This window comes from Drosophila ananassae (genome assembly GCF_017639315.1).
Source record: "Drosophila ananassae strain 14024-0371.13 chromosome 4 unlocalized genomic scaffold, ASM1763931v2 tig00000077, whole genome shotgun sequence".
Classification (NCBI taxonomy): Eukaryota; Metazoa; Arthropoda; class Insecta; order Diptera; family Drosophilidae; genus Drosophila; species Drosophila ananassae.
This window is the reverse complement of record NW_025319043.1, coordinates 262,825-284,310: the sequence shown is the minus strand read 5'-3', so window position 1 is coordinate 284,310 and position 21,486 is coordinate 262,825. Positions and strand designations below refer to the sequence as shown.

Below are 21,486 nucleotides of genomic sequence, written 5' to 3'. Positions count from 1 at the left end.
AAAGCAAAAGACATAAAAGCTAATTCTGGAACTTGCCATGGGTTAGTGCAAGATAAAGTGAATGATTGGCAAGTGAAGCTAAATGAGCTAAGTGCTAATAAGTCGATAAGTCAGCAACAGACTAATGATCAAAAAATTAAGACCAAGGCTGGCTTTAGTGTAGAAGAAATAAGGCAGAAATATGAGCGTAGAGATTCTGGCTACGATTCTGGCTATGATTCCGATACAAAAGTTGAACAACAATTAGAATTAGCTCCTAAATCTGAGATAGGTTCAGTGAGTATTGAGCATGGAGTAATAGGAGGCTGTCGATATAAGATTACTGATATATCCCTCTAACTATGTGATTCAAAATAATTGAATTGACTTTATATATGTAATCGATATAACCTAGTTAGATTCAAGTTGACTCTTTCGTCTAGTGGTTAGGACACCACCCTTTCACGGTGGTAACACGGGTTCAAATCCCGTAAGAGTCACTCAAGTAGAATATAATTAAAGTTTTGAATGGGAAAAATTAGGCTCTATGTTGAAGAAGCTTTATCACAAGGCGTGAGTTTAGCACTTAATCCACAACAAAGTCACTATATTTGCAATGTAATGCGGCTTAAGAAGTATGATAATCTCTCTCTTTTTAATGGAAAAGATGGAGAATGGTTAGGAGAAGTAGTTAATATATCGCGTAAATTGACAGAAGTTACACCCAAAGAATGCACTAAACAACAGCAATATGAGGAAAATTTATACCTGTATTGTGCCATGGTAAAAAGTGCTGCTTTGAACAACATAGTAAGACAGGCAACTGAAATGGGAGTAATCTGCATTCAATTTATTTCAACGGAACGTACAGTGGTAAAAAATATTAACCTAAGTAGAGCAAAATTACAAGCAATCGAAGCAGCGGAACAATCAGGTAGGATAAGTATACCAGAGATTTTGCCTCCTATTAACTTTTGTGAGTTACCTGATTCCCAGAGTAAAAATTTTGTTTTGTGTGATGAAACAGGTAAAGCTGACAAAGTGCTGAAAGGCAAAAAAAATGTTGCTATTATTGTTGGCCCTGAAGGTGGTTTTTCATCTTATGAACTTGATCTTGCCGATAAGTTTTGTCAAAAATTGAGTCTAGGAAAAAGAATTTTAAGGGTCGATACTGCTGTACTTGCTGCACTCACTTTCACCAATTGGTGTAGCTAGATTTTTAAATATGACTAAGGTTTGGGTCATAAAGAAATCTGGTTCAGTGTTGCGCGCACAAAAACCCTGTAGACTTTCTACGAAGCAGTCTGTTGTTAAAGAGGAGCTAATAAAAAACATATTCTAAGATAATATTAAATCTCATATTATATTTTTTCTAAAGTAAACAAATGAATCTTGCATTTTGCCTGAGTTATTGATACTCTGAGTAAAGAAGTCGGGGCGTAGCGCAGCCTGGTAGCGCATTTGGTTTGGGACCAAAGGGTCGGGAGTTCAAATCTCTCCGCCCCGATGTTAGTACGATTGTAAAAACGCTGCAATATAAGAGCAATCTCCATCAGTAAGCAAGTAGCTGACACTGGAATGACATCATTTACCATGTAAATTGTGGCATATTATATTTTAATGCTCAAGTTTATAAAATAATTGACAATGTTAATTTTCTAATTTATAAATAGATTTTGAAATGATTACCGAAGGAGGTATAGAGTTTGATAGAAGTATCAGTCCATTATGGTGATGTAGACAGAGCTCTTCCAGTATTGAAAAAAACAATTCAAAAGGAAGGAAGAGGGTTGAAAATGAAAAAACAATATCATGAAAAAAAATCAGAAAAAAGAGCTAAAAAGAAAGCTGAAGCTAAAAAAAAGAGGTACCAACAAGAGTGCAGAAGGCAGCGTTATGGTTGGTAGTTTGTACTCAAGTTAATAGTTTATCATTGGTTATTTTATGAATATTCACGAATATCAAGCGAAAGAAGTTTTACATAAATTTAATGTCTCAGTGCCAAAAGGTTTTGTTGCTACATCTGCGGAAGAAGTAAAGACTCAAGTAAGTCAATTAAAATCTGACGTGTTTGTAGTTAAAGCTCAAATTCATGCAGGTGGTAGGGGTAAAGCCGGTGGCGTAAAGCTAGCAAAGTCAGCTGAAGAAGCTCAACAGTTTGTAAAGGACATGATTGGTATGACTTTAGTTACTCATCAAACAGGGCCAAGCGGGCAGCAAGTAAGAAAAGTGTACGTTGAAGAAGGCTCAAGCATTAAGAAAGAGTATTATTTAAGCCTGGTAATCGACCCGAAGCTCAGTAGGCCAATATTCATATTTTCCTCAGAAGGTGGAATGGACATTGAAGAAGTGGCGAAAAATTCTCCCGCAAAAATTGTGAAATTTGATATTGATTCTGCTACAAGTTTTGATAGCAGCAAGTTAAGCAGCAGTTTTCATTTGAGTCCAGAACAAATAGAAAAAATAACAAATGTTGCAAAAAATATATATGATGCGTTTATTGCAACTGATGCGAGCCAAATTGAAATTAATCCACTGGTTGAAACAAGTTCTGGAGATTTTATTGCGCTCGATGCGAAAATTAATTTCGATGATAATGCTTTATATCGTCACCCAGAAATTATGGAACTTCGTGATTATGATGAAGAAGTGAAAGAAGAGATAGAGGCTTCAAAGTATGGGCTCAGTTACATCAAAATGGATGGCAGTATTGGTTGCATGGTAAATGGTGCAGGTCTTGCTATGGCAACAATGGATATAATAAAATACTACGGAGCAGAGCCTGCTAACTTTTTGGATGTTGGTGGTGGAGCGAGTAAAGAAACTGTAACTGAAGCATTTAAAATCATATTGTCTGATAGCAACGTAAAAGGAATTCTGGTTAACATATTTGGTGGTATAATGCGTTGCGATATTATCGCAAGTGGAATTGTTGCGGCTGCAAAAGAAATGAGCATTAAAGTTCCTCTAGTGGTTAGATTATCAGGTACTAATTTTGAAGAAGGAAAAAAAATCTTAGAAGAGTCAGGATTAAATATTATTGCTGCAGATGAACTGGGTGATGCTGCACAAAAGATAGTAAAAGAGGTAAAATAAAGCATGTCCGTTTTAGTAAACAAAGATACAAGATTAATATGCCAGGGTTTTACTGGTGCACAAGGCACATTTCATTCAGAGCAAGCAATTGATTACGGAACGAAAATGGTGGGAGGTGTAACTCCTGGAAAGGGTGGTAGCACTCACCTTAATTTACCGGTTTTTAATACTGTAGCAGAAGCCAAAGAAAAAACCGGTGCAAATGCTACAGTTATATATGTACCTGCTAAATTTGCTGCTGCTGCAATACTTGAAGCAATAGATGCAAAAATAGAATTGATAATTTGTATTACAGAGGGCATTCCTATACTTGATATGGTGAAAGTTAAGCGTGCGCTTATCGGCTCAAAAAGTCGATTGATTGGTCCCAACTGCCCGGGAATTATTACACCTGAAGAATGCAAAATAGGAATTATGCCTGGCCATATCCATAAGCGTGGACACATAGGAATTATGTCTCGCTCCGGAACTTTAACTTACGAGGCAGTAGCACAAACAACCGCTGTTGGTCTTGGTCAATCCACGTGTATCGGAATTGGGGGGGATCCAATTCATGGTATGACATTTGTCGACTGTATGGAGCTCTTTTTAAAAGATAACGATACTCATGGTATTGTAGTTATTGGTGAAATAGGTGGAAACGAAGAAGAAGATGTATCACATTTTGTGAAAGCAGAAAAAACTAAAAAGCCAATCGTTGGTTTTGTAGCAGGCCAAACGGCACCTCCAGGAAGACGTATGGGACACGCTGGAGCAATCATTTCTTCCAGCGGTGGAAGTGCTGGTGCAAAACTAGAAGTTATGCGGAGTGCCGGGATTGCAATTGCTGAAACCCCTGCAGTAATTGGTAAGAAGGTATTGGAAGTAATGCATCACTAGAATTAGGGTCACAAAAACCCTATATCACCGGTCATGAATACGTTATTTGCCCATTCGATTAATAACTTCCCTCCTGGTAAATTTACTGAAGTCTGTTGGACAGTCAGATATCCACGTAGTGTGGATGTAACAAGTGCTGCACAGGCTGCACTACCGCATGATGCAGTAATGCCTGTACCTCTTTCCCAAACTCTTAAAGCTATTTCTCCAGACTTTTCAACTTGTGCAATACTAATATTAATTTTCTGAGGAAATAATGCGTGATTTTCTAGCTTTGGTCCTAAACTTTGCAATGGTATTTCATTTACACTATCAACAAAAAAAACTATGTGAGGATTACCAATATTTACTGCAACAGGATCTTTTAGCATTTCAAGCTCTATAGGTAAGTGAAGAGTGTCACACTCAGTAGACAAGGGAATTTTATGCCATTTTAGCAAAGGTTTACCCATGTTAACCTTTATGGATTTATCACCCACTTTAAAACACTCTAAAATGCGTTTGTTTACCAGCTCAATAGTGATATGCTCAGTACCTTTTTCTGACATTAGCAAATATCCAACGCAACGTGCTGCATTTCCGCACATTTCAGCTTTGCTACCATCAGCATTATAGATATGCATAAAGCAATCGGCTAAACTGGAGTTTGTTATCACTATGACTTGATCGCAACCGTTTTGGTTAGCAATTTTTTTATAGTTCCAATTTAAATCATTTGCTGAACATGAGTCTATGATAACGAAGTTGTTACCAGTTCCGTGCATTTTGATAAAATTTTCAGAATTTTGGCCACTCATCATAAAAAAATATTTCTTCTATTGGTCTTCTTTTCTTCTTACTTGTTTCAGCACCCTCTTCTTCGTAACCAACCGCTATCACTGACATTACGTTAAAGTCATTGGGTATATTGAACTCTTTCACTATTTTATCTCTATCAAATCCACCCATTTGATGGGCCATTAAGTTCATAACTGCAGCTTGTAACATAAGTCCATAATTTGCTGCACCAGTATCATGACTAGCCCAAAGATTTTCTCCTTTACCTTGTTTACGGAAGTTTTTAGCACTTAAAGATATGATTAACACTTGTGCATCTTTTGCCCATTTTTGATTAGATTCATCAAGGCAATTTAGCAGCTTTTCCCATGCGCTTTGATTGTTCTGTTTGTTGCATATTACGTATCTCCAGGGTTCATCACCAAAACATGAGGGAGTCAGCCTTACAGCTTCCATTAAAATATCCATGTCTTCCTGAGATATTGCTCTTGTAGGATCGTATGAACGTCCGCTGTGTCTTGCTTTCATCAACGATAATAGATCTTGTTTACTCATCATTTTTAATTTAATAGTGCATAAATAATTCATTGTAGCACAATATAAGCAAAATTTAAATTGCAAAACCTCTCATACACATATATTACATTTAATAAGTTATTTTTATTGGGAAGGTATGTTTATAACACAATCTAGCAGCAGATCAACACTGGCTGAAATATTGTCTTGCGTTTTACTTTTATTCTTGATGGCTCAAATAAGTATACCATTGCAGCCTGTGCCTATCACATTGCAAACTTTAGGAGTAATGCTTATTGGGCTTAAATTTAACCGCAGAACAGCATTCTATTCTGTGCTTACATATCTATCACTTGGTGCAGCAGGATTGCCTGTTCTTGCAAATTTTTCTGGTGGTTATCACGCTCTCCTTGGACCAACAGGTGGATATTTAATTGGCTGTTTAGCTGCTGTTATGGTAATGAGCAAAGTAAATGAATTACTGAACTCTAAGTATAAATCATTTGTATGTAATTCTTTAAGTTGTCTGGCTGGTACAGTTGTAATCTTTATTTGTGGTGTTAGTTGGCTTGCTGTTTACTTGGGTCTGGAACAAGCAATAATGGTGGGTGTTTTACCATTTATCCTTCCTGGTTTGGTAAAAATTTTTCTACTTGTAGCGGCTTTGCAATATTTGAAAAAATGATAAAGTTTCGCCCTCATCATTTCATGTGCACCCTCGCGTTTCGGGGATATGGGTATTCTCAGGGTTTTGTAGAAAATTATAGGAAGATAGCAAGTGAAGTGGTTAGTACTCAAATCGAAGTAGTTGGTAACCTTGATAGTATCTGTAGTGCTTGTCCAAATCAGACTAAACAAGGTAAATGCACCACACAAGCTAAAGTTTTAGAGCTAGATAGAAGGCATATGGAAATTTTAGGAGTAAAAATTGGCGAGACTTTAACTTGGAATGAGGCAGTAAAAAAGATTAGAGAGAAAATGTCTTTAGAGAAATTCGAGTACGCATGTGAGGGGTGCAATTGGCAGCCATATGGAATATGTAAAAATGCCCTTTTAAATCTACAAAGGTAGTTGACAAAATGTTAAGATAAATCGAAGCATTTTTGTGGAAATAAAGCGAAATATGGAAGACAAAAGATAAATGCATTCTGAAAGGCTACACAGCATGTTCGTCCCGCTAATTAATAATATCTTTATTATTGTATGAGATAGGTAATTTAGCATTTATGAATTTGTAATGTGTTGCATATAGCTCAAAGAAATAAGGTTTACTGGTTACACGCTGCAGCCAATGCCACAACACTAGGACCTATGTTTATCTGCATGTTAATTTGCGTTGTGATTTTATGGAGGTCTTCTGTTACCTATGCTAGTGAAAATTTGGAGATACAGAAGGCCTTTGATAGTGTTGTCAAGCATATAAAAGCTGATAAAAAATATAAAGATCTTGATGTTATTGAGAGAAAAAGTGATAAATTTAACATCAAAATTGCACAGAATTCTGGCAAGAGTTTTGACATATACTCTACTTTAAAAAAAGCAAAAGATTCCTTTGAATCAGGAGATAATGAAACAGCTATTTCTCTCCTTAATCAGATCATTGCAAAGTTTCCTTATCATAAAAATGCTTTAATTGGATTGGGAAATATTTATTACGCTAATAAAGAATACAAAAAAGCTGTAGAGATTTACACAAGACTGTTAAAAGAACACCCTAGTAACCCTTACATATTAAAAAATTTTCTGACGATAATCTCACAATATGATCCTGATCTGGCGTTGAGTGAAATGTTAAAATTGTATGATATACATAAAAATTATGCTCCTTTATTAGCAAATTTAGGTCTGATCTATATGAAAAAGGAGGATTATGTAAAAGGTAAAGAGTATATGATAACTGCTATTTCCCTCGATGAAAACAATATTTTTTATACTTATAATTTAGCTGTTATTCTAGATAAACTTTCAGATTTTCAAAATGCTACAATATTCTACTTAAAGTTGTTAAACATGGCTACAACTTCGAAAGATGTGAGTGAAAAAATACCTTTATACAAAGTGACAGCAAGACTAAAATTTATAAAACTCCACAGCACGCACCCAAAGATTTCATAAAAGCTTATAGCTTACCTAAATCTAATTTATCGTATCTGTTCAAGGGAGTGGCTAATGTGCAAATATTGAAGCAAAGTGTGTGACACACAGCTGTACGAACATTTGTTTGCAAAGGTAATTTGCACAACAAATGCATAACTGTACGAACATTGTGATTTTGGCCCATCAGGAGGGTGTCATCCCAGTGCTTGACACTGGGATCCAGGAATTTTATTAAGTTGGCGAGCATAAAAATAGCTGTTTTATGTTAAAATACAACGTTTTAATGATTATGAAAAAGCTGGATTCCAGTGTCAAGCACTGGAATGACACCATTCTTTTTTCTGGATCCCAGTGTCGGCTACTTGGATGACACCATTTATTGTAAGGACTTACCTCACATTTACTCTATGATTATCTTTTTAGATCACCTTGTCTACCTATTTTGCCACTCTGCTGAACGGATACAATTTATTGCTATTTTTGTTTACAATAATAATATTGAGCTATAGAATTAGATCTAAAGGGGCAATTAGCTCAGCTGGTAGAGCATCTCGTTTACACCGAGGAGGTCGGCAGTTCAAGTCTGTCATTGCCCATTTGCTTAACTGAATGTTAGTATTATTAATTACTTCAATTAAAGTATAGAAAATGCAGGATAATATAGTACCAATCTCAATAGTAAAAGAGCTGGAAGATTCTTATCTTTCCTACGCAATGAGCGTTATCATAAGCAGGGCTATACCTGACGTGCGGGATGGATTTAAACCTGTTCATAGGCGTATATTATATGCAATGTCGAGAGCTGGATTCGATGCCGGTAAGCCATATAAAAAAGCGGCTCGTATAGTTGGGGATGTAATGGGGAAATATCACCCACATGGTGATGCAGCTATTTATGATTCCTTGGTTAGGATGGCCCAAGATTTTTCTCTTCTTTTACCACTTATTGATGGGCAAGGTAACTTTGGTTCGATAGATGGAGATCCACCAGCTTCAATGCGATACACAGAAGCAAGACTTCAAAAAGTGTCGCACTTTTTACTGAATGATATTGATGAAGATACAGTTGATTTTAGGCCAAACTACGATGGAAATGAAACAGAGCCTGTTGTGTTGCCTGCAGAGTTTCCGAATCTATTGGTAAACGGTGCAAGTGGTGTTGCAGTTGGTATGGCAACCAATATTCCTTCTCATAATCTTGGAGAAATAATAGATGCTTGTATGTTATATGTAGATAATCCTGAAGTGACTTTGGATGAGTTACTTGAAGTGATGCCAGGGCCGGATTTCCCAACTGGGGGAACAATTCTTGGCAGGTCTGGAATAAGATCAGCGTTTGCCACAGGTCGTGGATCAATTGTTGTGCAAGGCAAGACTCACATAGAAGATCTGCCACAAGATAGGCAAGCAATAGTGATTGATGAAATACCTTACCAAGTAAATAAAGTAAAATTAATTGAGAAGATAGGTGAGCTTGTAAAAGAAAAAAGAATTGATGGTATAACAGAAATTAGGGATGAGTCCGATAAGTCTGGTATTAGAGTAGTAATTGACCTCAGAAGAAATGCTGAGGCAAGTTTTATACTTAATCAAATATTGGGGCTAACTCCACTAAGAAGTAGTTTTAGTGTTAACACTTTAGTGCTCAATAACAACAGGCCTGCTTTGATGTCATTAAAAGAAATCATAGAGGCCTTTATTGATTTTAGAAAAGAAGTATTAATCAGGAGAACAGAATTTCGTCTAAGAAAAACGAGAGAAAAAGCTCATATATATATAGGGCTCTACATTGCGGTCCTCAGCATAGATGAAGTGATAAAAATCATCCGCGGTGCAAAAGATCCTGCGGAAGCAAGTAGAGAACTTTTAAATAAAGAATGGAAAACTTCGAATGAAATCAACACTATTATCGAGTTGATTTCAGATAGCGCAAGCTTTTTGAAAGATGGAGTGTATAGATTAACTGAGCTACAAATTAAGGCTATCCTTGATATGAAACTGCAGCGTTTAACAGGCCTTGAAAAAGACAAATTAGAAGCTGAGCTAAGTTCAATGATCAACCTGATAAAAGAATATATCGCTTTTCTTGGCTCAGGAGAGAAGTTGATGAAAGAAATAAAAAACAATCTACAAGAAATAAAGAACAGATTTGCTGTGCCGCGAAAAACTTCAATAGAGGAATCAGATACGGACATTGAAGCTGAAGATCTAATTCCACAAGAGGATATGGTGATAACCGTAACTATGAATGGTTATATCAAGCGTGTGAAGCTTTCTCACTACAGAACTCAGCGTCGTGGTGGAAAAGGAAAGCTAGGACAGGGATTAAAAGAAGAAGACGTAATTACAGAATTATTTGTGACAAATACTCACACTAGCGTTTTGTTCTTCTCTAACATTGGTCGAGTTTATAGATTAAAAGTTTATAAGTTACCTCTTGCAGAGCCAACTGCACGTGGAAGAGCGCTTGTTAATATATTCCCTCTTGCTGAAGGTGAAACTATAACTAATATCATGCCGTTACCAAGTGAAAATGACGAAAATCAAAACATAGTTTTTACTACTGCCTATGGAAACATAAGGCGTAACTCTTTAGCGGACTTTCACTATATTCCAAGCAATGGAAAAATAGCAATAAAGCTCGATGAAGGAGACAAATTAATATCGGTTAAAGTATGCAATGAAATTGATCATGTTTTTCTTTCAACAAGATTCGGCAAAAGTATCAGATTTGTTGTAAGTGATGTGCGTCAATTTAAGAGTCGCAATTCAGATGGCGTAAGAGGTATCAAACTTGCAAAGAATGACAGCGTGATATCCATGACCATATTAAATGGGATAGGTGTAGCAACAGAAACAAAAGAACTTTACTTAAAAGTTCCACTTGCAAAAAGACTGGGAACTGCAATTAATAACTCCATTGATTCTAAATTGGAAAAGACTTTGAATGATTTAGGAATAGATAACGAATTATTCTTAAAACTTGCAGTGAATGAGGAGTTTATATTAACTATTACCGAAAATGGCTTTGGTAAAAGAACTTCTGCGTATGAGTATAGAATAACTAACAGGGGTGGTGTTGGTATCACCAATATTCTTACTACTAGCAGAAACGGTAATGTTGTTGCTAGTTTTCCAGTTGAGCAGGGTGATAATATAATGCTTATTACAGATAAAGGAAAGTTAATTCGTATTTCAGTAAATGATATCAGAATTGCAGGACGTAGCACTCAAGGAGTCACTCTGTTTAAAACAGAGAGTAGAGAAAAAGTGGTGTCAGTAGCGAAAATTGAAGATCCTGATTCCACTGAAGATAGTATTTCTGAAGTTGAAAACTCTATCTCTTCTCAACTGTAGTACAGATTAAACAAAAAGCGCAAGTTTTTGTTGATTAATACGCAGTATTTAATTTAAAATATATACTTATGGCTGAGTAAAGATCAATGGACAAAAAATTGACTAAAAATAAAAAACCACTGGCAAACAAAGAGGATAAAAAAACACCTCCCGTTAAAGATCTTACTAAAAATAAGAGTAGGAGAGATTTTATAACATTAACTACATGCGCTATGGCAGGTATAGGAGCTGTAAGTGGGCTTTGGCCACTGGTTAAATCTATGAATCCTTCTGCTGAAGTTCTAGCAACTTCCACAGTGGAAGTGAATTTGTCTGGAATTCAGGAAGGACACGGAGTAAAAGTAAAGTGGCAAGGTAAACCAGTATTCATTCGTAGACGCACAAAGCAAGAAATTGAGGCTGCAAGAGCTGTGAATGTGAAGAGCTTGAGGGATCCTCAATTAGATGAGCAGAGAGTATACGAAGGAAAAGACGAATGGTTAATCATGATCGGAATATGTACACATCTTGGGTGTGTACCGGTTGACCACGCTACAAGAGATGGTAATGGTTGGTTCTGTCCTTGCCACGGTTCATATTATGACACATCAGGCCGAGTGATTGGGGGTCCTGCACCAAAAAATATGGTTGTACCTGACTATTTTTTTCCCAGTGAGAATGTTGTAGTAATTGGCAAGAAGGCTTAACGGAACTCGTTAAAAAAAACTCACAGGATCAACATCTATTATCACTGCAATACTCGAATTCAAGTTACAATTTTTAATCCAATATTTCAGCTTTTTTTGTATAGATAAACTGTGTTTATTGTGTATTTTTAATAATACCCTATACCGATACTTATTATTTAAAAAATTTATTGCTGCTGGTGATGGGCCAAGAATTTCAAATTCCTTTTTGTCTGCACTGACATTTTTTTCCTGGATACAAGTAGTTGAGCTACTTGGATGACAAAGAAGAGATTTTACTATTTCATTCGCTGCTTTTTGTGTTGCAATCCGATTCTTACCACAAATGATAAGCGCTATTAATCTGCTAAATGGTGGCATTTTGGCTTCACGTCTTGACTTAAGTTCGATTTCATAAAATGAGTCTCTTTTTTGATGCAGCAATGCTTTTATTATTGAACTTTCAGGATTATTAGTTTGCACTATTACCATTCCTTTTTCATTAAACCTTCCTGATCTGCCTGCAACTTGGTGCAATAATTGATACGTCTTTTCCGCTGCTCTTAAATCAGAATTTTCGAGGCTCAAATCTGCATTTATTACTCCAACCAAAGTTAATTTGGGAAAATTGTGCCCCTTAGCAATTATCTGTGTGCCGATTATAATGTTCACCTCTTCCTTTAACACTAAATCAATGATGTTACTAACCGACTTCTGATCGCTGCTTATCATCGCAGTTTTTGCGTTTGGTATTAATTTCACCATTTCTTCAAGTAACCTTTCAATTCCTATGCCGTAGAGGGACAATGGCTGTTCACTTTGGCAATTAGAGCATTTTTCTGGAAGTTTCAATTGATAAGAGCAGTGGTGGCACAAAAGAGCATTTTTTTTCTTGTGATATGTAAGCCAAACAGCACAATTTAAGCAGGAAATTTTATATCCACACTTTTTACAAATTGCCAGTTGTGCATACCCTCTGCGGTTTAGAAAAAGCATAACCTGCTGTTTTTTCTCTATGGTTTGTTTGATGCTTTCAAAAAGCTCAGAGGAGATCCATTGCTTGTTGTTCCTCATATCTACTACTTTAATGAGTGGCAATTCTGCACCACCAAATCGCTTAGTTAGCTTTACATGATTGTAATTCCCGTTTTTAACATGATGAATCGTTTCAAGCAGTGGAGTAGCTGATGATAAAATAATCGGAATATTTTCAAATTTGGCTAAGATTATCGCCATATCTCGAGCATTATATATAATTCCCTGTTCTTGTTTAAAAGATGAGTCGTGCTCTTCATCAACGATAATCAATTTTAGGTTTTTATAAGGCAAAAAAAGCGCTGACCGTGCACCAATAATTATCTGCGCATTTCCATTTGCTATATTGAGCCAATTATTCCGGCGAGTTTTTGGAGTGAGCCCTGAGTGCCATTCAACTAAGTTTTTTGATATCTGACCGCGAACACGATTTACCAATTGTGAAGTTAAAACAATTTCAGGTAGGAGGATTAAAATTTGTGTATTACCTTCTCCTGATGTCATTTCAACATATTCTGGTGTCATACTAGTACGTGGCAAAGACGGTATGCTAAATGTTACAGTGGGTTTTGCCTTGAGTATAAAGGTGTCATTCCAGTGCTTGACACTGGAATCCAGGAATTTTGATTGTAAATTAGGTATTGGTTTTAAGTTAAAATAAACATTTGTAATGAGGTTATATGAAAAACTGGATCCCAGTGTCAGGCTACTCGGATAACACCCTCTTGGTAGACCCAAATTACAATGTTCGTACAGTTGTGTCTCTGGGCACTGGGATGGTAAAGTCTGAGCAGCATTTGGAACGGCAGTGTAATTCTTAATCAATTGTGCAATCACAGAGAGATAAACTTCGGTTTTTCCAGATCCTGTCTCACCGTCAAGCAAAGTCACTGAATACTCGTTCAAATTGCTTATTATTTTATCACTAGCTATCTGCTGTTCAGGGCTTAATTGGCAACTTATTTCACTTGTTTCCTGCTTTTGTTCAACACAAACCAATTTATCTATGTGATTTACTTTTAACACTCCTCCCATTATCACTTTGGCAAGCATACCAATAGGTATTAAATTGTATTGTGCAACCCACTCTGCAAATGCAATCAATTTTGGTCTAATATTTGGTAAATCGATTTTTTGCTCAATAAATTTTAATTCTCGGTTACTTTTATCACTGTATTTCCAAACTATTCCGATTAAGCGTTTTTTGCCAAATGGCACCACTACGTAATCTCCAAGTAAAATCTCAGTATTTTCCTCAATTGCATATGAAAATAACTGATCAATTGGAAGTGATAGTAATACGTCAACTGTTTTTGCCATAGTGATTGAGTTTAACATTGTTTTAAAGAGCTTGTAACTTTATTAAGCCTGGCAATATAGATGAATCGGTACAGAGAAAATCTTAACGTTTAACACATTTTTCATATTACAGACCGTATGATTGATAAATAAAATGATTTATAGAATTTGTGGAGGCTACCAATGGTCAACGACAAGATTACTTTGAACTTTGAAATAGAAAAAGGCGAACCTATAGATCGATACTACTTTTCTGCACATATAAAGCTTACAGATGAAAGCAAAAATCTTTTGCGGGAGAAGCTTGGCAGTACAATTCAATTCGATAATCTAGATGATCACTTCAATCTTAACCATGAGAATTTTTATATCTACTACAACAAATATAGTGAGCACAATGGTAGAAGTGAGCTACACGTTAGGGATGATAACGGTAAATATTTAACCTCCAATCTTCCACTTAATTACTATGGATTCTCAATGGAACTATCACCTGACGGAGCGTCAATTGCAGATTATGGTTTTTATCCTCTGTATGCAATCTATAACCCAAATCACTATAATAAAGCAAAGGAAAAAGTATTTGATGATCACGGTGAATTGTCACCAATTGCATCAAATGTGTTAGATAATTTTTTAAGCAACACAAATAGCTTAACCACACAAGATATATTACAAAATGTATTCTCACAACTGCAGAAGAAAGCTGATGAAGAAGCAGAAAGATTGGCAAGAGAAAGAGAAGCAGAAAGACAAAGGGAGGAAGAGTTAAATGAAAAGAACGAGGAGTTAAAAGAACTTGTAGAAAAGGATGAGATTAAAATATTCAAAGTGGTAAAAGGTAATGATTTAGGTAATGGGCATTCAGCAGTAGTTTTACAACTTGATGGGGAAGAAGGTGACAAGATACCTCTCGACTCTAGTAAATACTACATAGCAGAGTATAGACACCACCCAGAATGGGAAGGCGATGAATATTTAAATTTTGTTAGCCCTGATAGTGATATGCTGGTTAATTATGAAAACTTATTTTTTGTGCTCAATCAAAGCTCCTACTCAGACTTTGAAAGTGGGTTTTATTCAGAAAACAGAACCGATCCCCATAATTATGCTAAATATTCAAAGGAACCATATTTGAGTGGTGACCAGCTATCTGAAAAATTATCTAATGAATTGGAGGAAGATAGCAATCAGATAGGTACTGAATTTACAATTGATGATGAGCAAGTAGACGAAGAAGTTGTGGTAGAGAGTGAAGCCAAGTCTGGGGAGAAAGGAACGGTTGGTGAGGATAACGCAAAAAATACTATACAGGAAGAAGAATCTAACTATATAGATCAAATGCAAGCCCCTTTAGAAATATCCCCTTTTTCTTCACAGAATCTAGATAAAGTTTTAAAGATTTCTACCAGGTGAGTTTTTATGTCAAAATTCTTCTCCTTTTTTACAATATTAGACTCAATATAGCGTAAATCCTGTAATAGTTGTTGCTTTTCATTTACAGTTTGAGCAGCTGAACTAACTGTTTCGGAATATTGACAAAGTTTTCCTGATCTAGTAAAGAAACCTCGTTCTATGGCTTGATCAACTGGTAACCCCCCTAGTAAGCAATTCTTACCTATTTTTTCGTTACAATTTTTTAATTCCTCCAGTAAATCTTGATCGTTCACCTCTACTCTTATTAGATCTTTATTTTGTGTATCAGGATATAACCTGACCTCTAGTTCCCCCTGAATGGTATAGAAAGTTAATACTATATCACCACCTTCTGTAAGATCTGTGTAATTCCTTACACCATCTTTTGTGATAATCTCTACTTCACTATTACCGATCTTTACTATATTTCTTCCACACTTTACATCTCCATGGGTTAGCCCTAAATCCCTTGTTCCATCTGTAATTTGTGCAACATCTATTGTACTGTCCTCTGAATATTCTAAGTAAAAAGTAGCGTTATCCATTTTTGCACGATTTAACTTGCCGTTGGTCGCATTTTTTGCGATTTTCAGGAATTTCTGAGTACAATTAACATACTTTTCATGAGCTTTTATCATATTAGCTTTGTGATCTTTAAATTCTAATTCCAGTTCGCCAATTACATCTATACTGTTTTTAGTATAGCACGCTGCTCCCCACGATACCAACTTACATACTATATCACTTGCAACTTTAGGATTCTTTTCTAATCTACTAATTTCTTTTATTACATAATCTGTAAAGTTGTACTTTTCACCTTGAGAAGATTTTTTAGCGAAATTTAACATTACTCCGAAATCTATAGCTCTATCTACAACTTTTTCCAGTTGATCCATACTTTCAACTTGAGATATGTCATTTAAAAATCCACCTAGCACTATCTGTTGGTTTGGGATACTCCATAAAGTCCTAGGTGGAAGCAAACACTTTTTCTTCTTATTGCACATATTTGCATCTTTTTTAGGATCAGTTGCTCCTGCCTTTAGAAGTAAATCCACTGCTTCTTTGCAAGTAGCTCTAGCATAACTAAGTACTTTTGACATACCTACTCTATCCTGAACAATGAAAATCATTTTGAGATCCTGACTATTCTTATGTTTATCCAGAAACTTGCCTAAATTTTCAATAGCCTGACGATTAAAAACTTCACCTATAACATGAGGTTTTTTATAATATTCAGGCGAGAGTATACCTAAAAGTATATCATACAGCTCTTTACTCAACTTTTTCTGATTGTCAGTTAAGAAGCATTCTAAAATGTGGCAGTTATTATTATCAATAGCAGTTTGTAATGGGGTTTTTCGTTTATTGTCCCGTATGTTAGGATCAGCTTTTCCCTCCAAGAGTAGATTTATAGTGAGATACCTATAGTTACTATCAGCAGCATAATGTAAAGGTGTTTTCCCTTCATTGCTTTCTATATTAGGATCAGCCCCTGCTTGTAGAAGTAAATTGACTAAAGTAGGACCGCTCTGATCATCATTGAGTCTTGAAGCAGCATGCAATAACGTTAATCCTGACTCTCCCCTTTTAAGGTTAAGAACAACTTTTAAATCTTGATCGTCCTTGTTATTTTTTAAAAAATTTTCAAGTTTTTTAGTATCGTACTCATGAAGATAAGAACCTATACCCTTAAGAGTTTTTAGTAATTCTTTATTTAACTTTTTTTGATTCTCGTTCAAATTTGTTGTATGAGCAAGCCATATACACACCAGCTCCTCAAATGAACATTGACCATCAACTAGAGATCTACCTCCATTTAATTCAGATGGAACCCATAAATATTTTTTAATTAACTCGTACTCTTCATCCAATAGTTTGTCTGTTTCTGACCACTCTTGTCCAGGACTTAATTTCTCTTCTAGCTTTTTGCTCGCTTGTTTACTTTGCCCGTTGATAGCTTCAGCAATAACCATATTTTCCTCCTAGCTTGATATATTATGTACAATATATAATATGAGTCAAGCTGATTTTAATATAATATTTTTATTATTTTGCAATTTTTGAGTTTTTGTAGTAAGTTCAGGTGTTTACATAAACTTTCTTTTAACCTAATAAAGATGCCTGATAGGATAGTAAACTTGCAACCTTGATTCAGAGTGTTAAGCAATCAACATAGCAGAATTTATAGTCTCTTTCCTTCCACATCAACTTCAACTTGACACTTCTATAAAATTCTCCGACATTGATTTTGAACTTACTACACGGATTTTTTTGCCTGCCCATCTGTAATCCACTACTCAATAAAGCCGATCTGGTTACAAAATGAAGTAGTCAATATAACACTATCAACCAATTCTAACTATAAACCTTGTATCTTGAAAAAAGCATCTAATGTTTTAAGCTTAAGCATTAGTTGGAGAAGGGAGGAACTCTGATATAAACCTTAGATATAAAATCTGTTTTGCAGATAAGAGCTCCCTCTCAAAAGTATAGGCTGGACGGCGTCTTAGAAAGACCTAAATGGTTCTAATTCTGTATTAACAAGGTTAGCCTTACTTTTCATTTTTAATGGTAACGTATGGGGTTATATATGATCAACAACTTTCTTGGCATAGATGTATCAAAAGATCGCTTTGATGTTTTTCTCTCATTTATAAGTAAAAAAGGAAAACGTGAAACTAGGAAAAGGAGCTTTAAGAACGATGATCATGGGTTTCAAGGTTTACTGAGCTTTCTACAAAAACATAATGTACTTAAATTGCTGGAGTGCAATGATCCTTTTCCAACACTTAAGAGCATGCAAGAATCTGATGTTTTGCAAAAGATTATCCCAAAAGAAGTAAAATGCGAAATTCTGTCTTCGTCACTTCTTTTCGGCACTGATGCACTAGTAAAATTAGCGTTACTCCTTAGGACCACCAAAAATGACAGGCTAAGTCTTGGAGAATATGTAAGTAAGTTTCTACGTCTTTCAAACAAGCAAAAGAAAAAGCTGTTATTTTTATTATCCAACGATATCAAAACAGAACTCTCAGAAAAAGAGCAAAAAAAATACATATCTTTATTTGGTAGAGAATTATATTGTGATTTAGTGAAAATTTGTGGTGTTGAGTCTGGAGAAAATGTTGATGAATACATTTCATTTGCTAACACATTCAATATTCCAAAATTTCCTTTATCTGGCGATGATTTAATAAGTATAGGTCACCAGCCAGGAAAAAGTTTAGGTAGAAACTTGGAATTGCTAAAACAACATTGGGAAGATAGCTCCTACACTTTAACAAAAGAGGAGCTGGTGCTTTATGCTAAGAGCCTATTCTAACTGCTTTCTGACTGTTCAATGGTATCCGTTCAGGAGAGTGGTTTAAGAAACAATAGATAGGAGATTTTGGAAAGGATTGAGACCCCTTTGTTTCCAAGTTAAGTATAATGAAATTATCCGCTCAAGGAATGTATTTCCCCGCTTTGATTGTGTAAAATATGAGTTTTTGCGATAAACGACATAATGCCGAATTTGCCGTTCAGCGTGGTTATTTGTCAGCGGAATATTTTCTGGGTCATCTAAAAATTTCCACATCATTCTTTCAGATCTCAGAACATTTTTTGCAACTCGAGAGGCTCCAATTGCTTCAGGTAAACGAGATATCTCCTTCAAGTAATACTTTGTACGTTTTCTTAATTTTCTGGCACGTCTGACAAACCTCAAAACATCTATCTCACTTTTTAGTAAAGCTTTTTTTAGTGCAAATAATTCAGTGGCCACGTTTCTCAAGTAACAACCCAGAACTTTAACTTCAATATTCCAACTATGTGCTAATCTTTCAAAATCTCTTGATAAATGTGCCCAACAGATTTGCCTGTTTTTATCGGCAAAATAATTGTATGCTGCATACCTGTCAGTTATTACCAAGCTATTGCGATTGCAGAATTTACTATTTTGTAAAACTTTCATTCCTCTTGACTCTGTAAATTTTACAAAACTTGCCGTATTGCTTGCAAACATCCAACACCAAGCGAGTTTACCTTTGTTATAATGGCTCGTTTCATCAATATGTAGAACTTTACTCCTACTTATCTCTTGTTCGATCTGCTCATACATTTTTTTGCATTTTGAAGCAACTCTATGTTCACTATTTGATATGCTACCGACGCTTATGTTCAAATTGAAGATATCATTTACGACACTCGCTATTTCGCGTTTTGAATTTTTGTAGAATCCGCTGAACGCTGCAATTATTGACTTAACCCTTGGACCAAATGTATCTGGCGTAACACCTTCCGGTAACTTGCTACTTCTTCTCTTTCCGCATCTCCGACAACGGCCATGTTCTAACTGATATTCCACTACATAAGGCTTGATTTCTGGAAGATCAACTTTCTGATGAATATATGGTTTTTCACATATTGCAATTTCTCCTCCGCATTCGCAAGTATTAGGCAACTCTATCTTTACTACTTTATCTGCATCCATGTTGGCGCGAAAACTTCCTTTATGACCAACCTGACCGCCAATATTCCTTTCGCTTTTCGGCTTATTCTTTTTTATTTTATACAACTCTTTGGAACTTGGTATTGATGAATTTTTTGAGCTTAAACCGAGTCTTTCTCTTAACTCAGCATTTTCTATCTTTAAAGCCTTATTTTCTGCTTTTAAACTTTCATTCTCTTTTTCCAATCTTTCTATTTTTGCTTCTAACCTTTCTATTTTTTGCTGTAAATTTTTGCAAAGTTCTAAAAGGTTTACCATATTATTTCACTTTTGCTCTATGATTATCTTTTTAGATCACCTTGTCTACCTTATTCTGCCACTCCGCTGAACGGATACGTTCAATGAATGTATGCTTGCAATATTAGGGGAACTCATAGAGGAATTAGGTATATGTTCTTTTTTAGCTTTTTCTGTTAATTGATATTCGTTTACTCCTCCTTGAGTTTGATTACACATTCCCTGATCTGGAGATAAAAATTTATCTCTTATGCTTAATGCCAGTTGTAACTCTTGAATCTTATTTGAAAAACATTTCATTTTAGCCTCTGTTAATTTTCCTGTAACAATTTCTTTAAGCAATTCTCCTGAGTCGTTATTATTATTATTCTTGCTATTAAAGCTGTGCAAGATAGAGTCTACAATCTTATTTACCCCTTCTTGTTTGTTAAATTCTAATTTTTTTACGCATTTTCTAACAGAAGGTGACAACTTGGCTTTTAACGTGTCATCTCGTAGTTCTTTACCCATATTTTTTCCAATGTTACAATGTTCGTTGACAACTTCTTTAACCTTAGCTTCTATGATCTCCCTTGCGGATTGTTTCAAATTACTTTCTAATAATTCAAGCAGCTTACTGCTTTCAAATTTGCCATCATCTTGATTTGATAGAGACTTTATAGTTTCATTAAGCACGTTATGGCAAAAGTGTTTCTTTTCAAATTCAGAAAAACTTTTTTTCAACTCTTTATTTTTATCAGATAAAAATTTATCGCAATTCTCATTCCCACGAAGCTTAGATAAACCCTTTGGAATTTTTGACTTCATAGAACCAGTAGTTGATTTTGCAGTAGATACTGTACTCACTGTATCTGGCGCTTTAGTTTTTGTTTGCCCTTGTGTATCTTTCTCTGTTAACTTCCCATTTTGTTGTTCATCTTTAGCTGGTGAACTTTCAATTTGTTGATTTTTTAATGTCAGATTTTCATCAAGTGTTTTTGTACGCTCTCCAATAGAAAATATTGCAACATTTCTTGCTCTTTCTAATTTTGCATTCAGATGTTCAACTTGCTCTTGTAACTCTTCTTTTTTTTTCTTCGATTTTTCTTTCCTGACTTCTTCCACCCTTTCAAAAAGCTCGTTTATTTTATTGGTAAATTCTGCTCTGAGTTCAGTTAATTCTCTTCCCTGGCACCCTATCATCTCAGATTTTGCCTTCAACTTTACTAAAAACCCTTTCTCTTGTTTATCTGTAACTTCTACCAATTCTCTATAATTCTTTTTAAGTCTTATGATTATAGATTGCAATTCTCTATTTTCCTTTTTTAACGAGCTATTTTTTGATTGTAAGTCCGCTTTAAGCCTTATGATTATAGATCGCAATTCTTCAATTTTCACTTCCAATAAGCCATTTTTTGATTGTAAGTCTTCAACCTGCTGTGCTTGATCACTATTTTTATCCGTTGTTTCGACGTATTCGGTCTGCATTGCTATATCGTGAAATGTTACTTTATTAGTTTGAACCTCTCCATCCTTACTTATTACTCCACTTTGGCTCTCTCTTACTGCTACTTCAGGTTTTAAGTCAACTTGAACACTTCCATCTATTGTCTTAAAAGCATCAGTTTGAACTTCATTGTTTGCAGTAGTTTTATCGTAGTA

General features: G+C 35.4%; 3 protein-coding genes and 3 non-coding genes across 7 annotated transcripts; 5 read left to right on the top strand and 1 right to left on the bottom strand.

Annotated features, from left to right (window-relative positions):
- Window positions 1-407: 407 nt before the first annotated feature.
- Trnae-uuc lies at window positions 408-479 on the top strand. Its single transcript has one exon. It is a non-coding gene; the product is annotated as a tRNA-Glu (tRNA).
- A 933-nt stretch (window positions 480-1,412) lies between these two features.
- On the top strand, window positions 1,413-1,486 carry Trnap-ugg. Its single transcript has one exon. It is a non-coding gene; the product is annotated as a tRNA-Pro (tRNA).
- Window positions 1,426-3,075, top strand: LOC123257951 (succinate--CoA ligase [ADP-forming] subunit beta). Its single transcript, XM_044717895.1, has one exon. The coding sequence runs from the start codon at window positions 1,924-1,926 to the stop codon at window positions 3,073-3,075; it is 1,152 nt and encodes a 383-aa protein (XP_044573830.1). The 5' UTR covers window positions 1,426-1,923.
- A 3-nt stretch (window positions 3,076-3,078) lies between these two features.
- Window positions 3,079-4,022, top strand: LOC123257952 (succinate--CoA ligase [ADP-forming] subunit alpha-like). Its single transcript, XM_044717896.1, has one exon. The coding sequence runs from the start codon at window positions 3,079-3,081 to the stop codon at window positions 3,952-3,954; it is 876 nt and encodes a 291-aa protein (XP_044573831.1). The 3' UTR covers window positions 3,955-4,022.
- Window positions 4,023-7,867: 3,845 nt separating this feature from the next.
- On the top strand, window positions 7,868-7,940 carry Trnav-uac. Its single transcript has one exon. It is a non-coding gene; the product is annotated as a tRNA-Val (tRNA).
- A 3,451-nt stretch (window positions 7,941-11,391) lies between these two features.
- LOC123257950 (primosomal protein N'-like) lies at window positions 11,392-13,104 on the bottom strand. Of its 2 annotated transcripts, none has more exons than XM_044717893.1 (2): window positions 11,708-13,104; window positions 11,392-11,637 (listed from the first exon to the last, which is right to left on the bottom strand). In XM_044717893.1, the coding sequence occupies exons 1-2, from the start codon at window positions 12,924-12,926 to the stop codon at window positions 11,555-11,557; spliced, it is 1,302 nt and encodes a 433-aa protein (XP_044573828.1). In that variant the 5' UTR covers window positions 12,927-13,104; the 3' UTR covers window positions 11,392-11,554. The 2 variants fall into 2 exon arrangements, with proteins under 2 accessions (XP_044573828.1, XP_044573829.1); XM_044717894.1 differs by having other exon boundaries at window positions 11,392-12,815; window positions 12,890-13,104.
- Window positions 13,105-21,486: the final 8,382 nt, after the last annotated feature.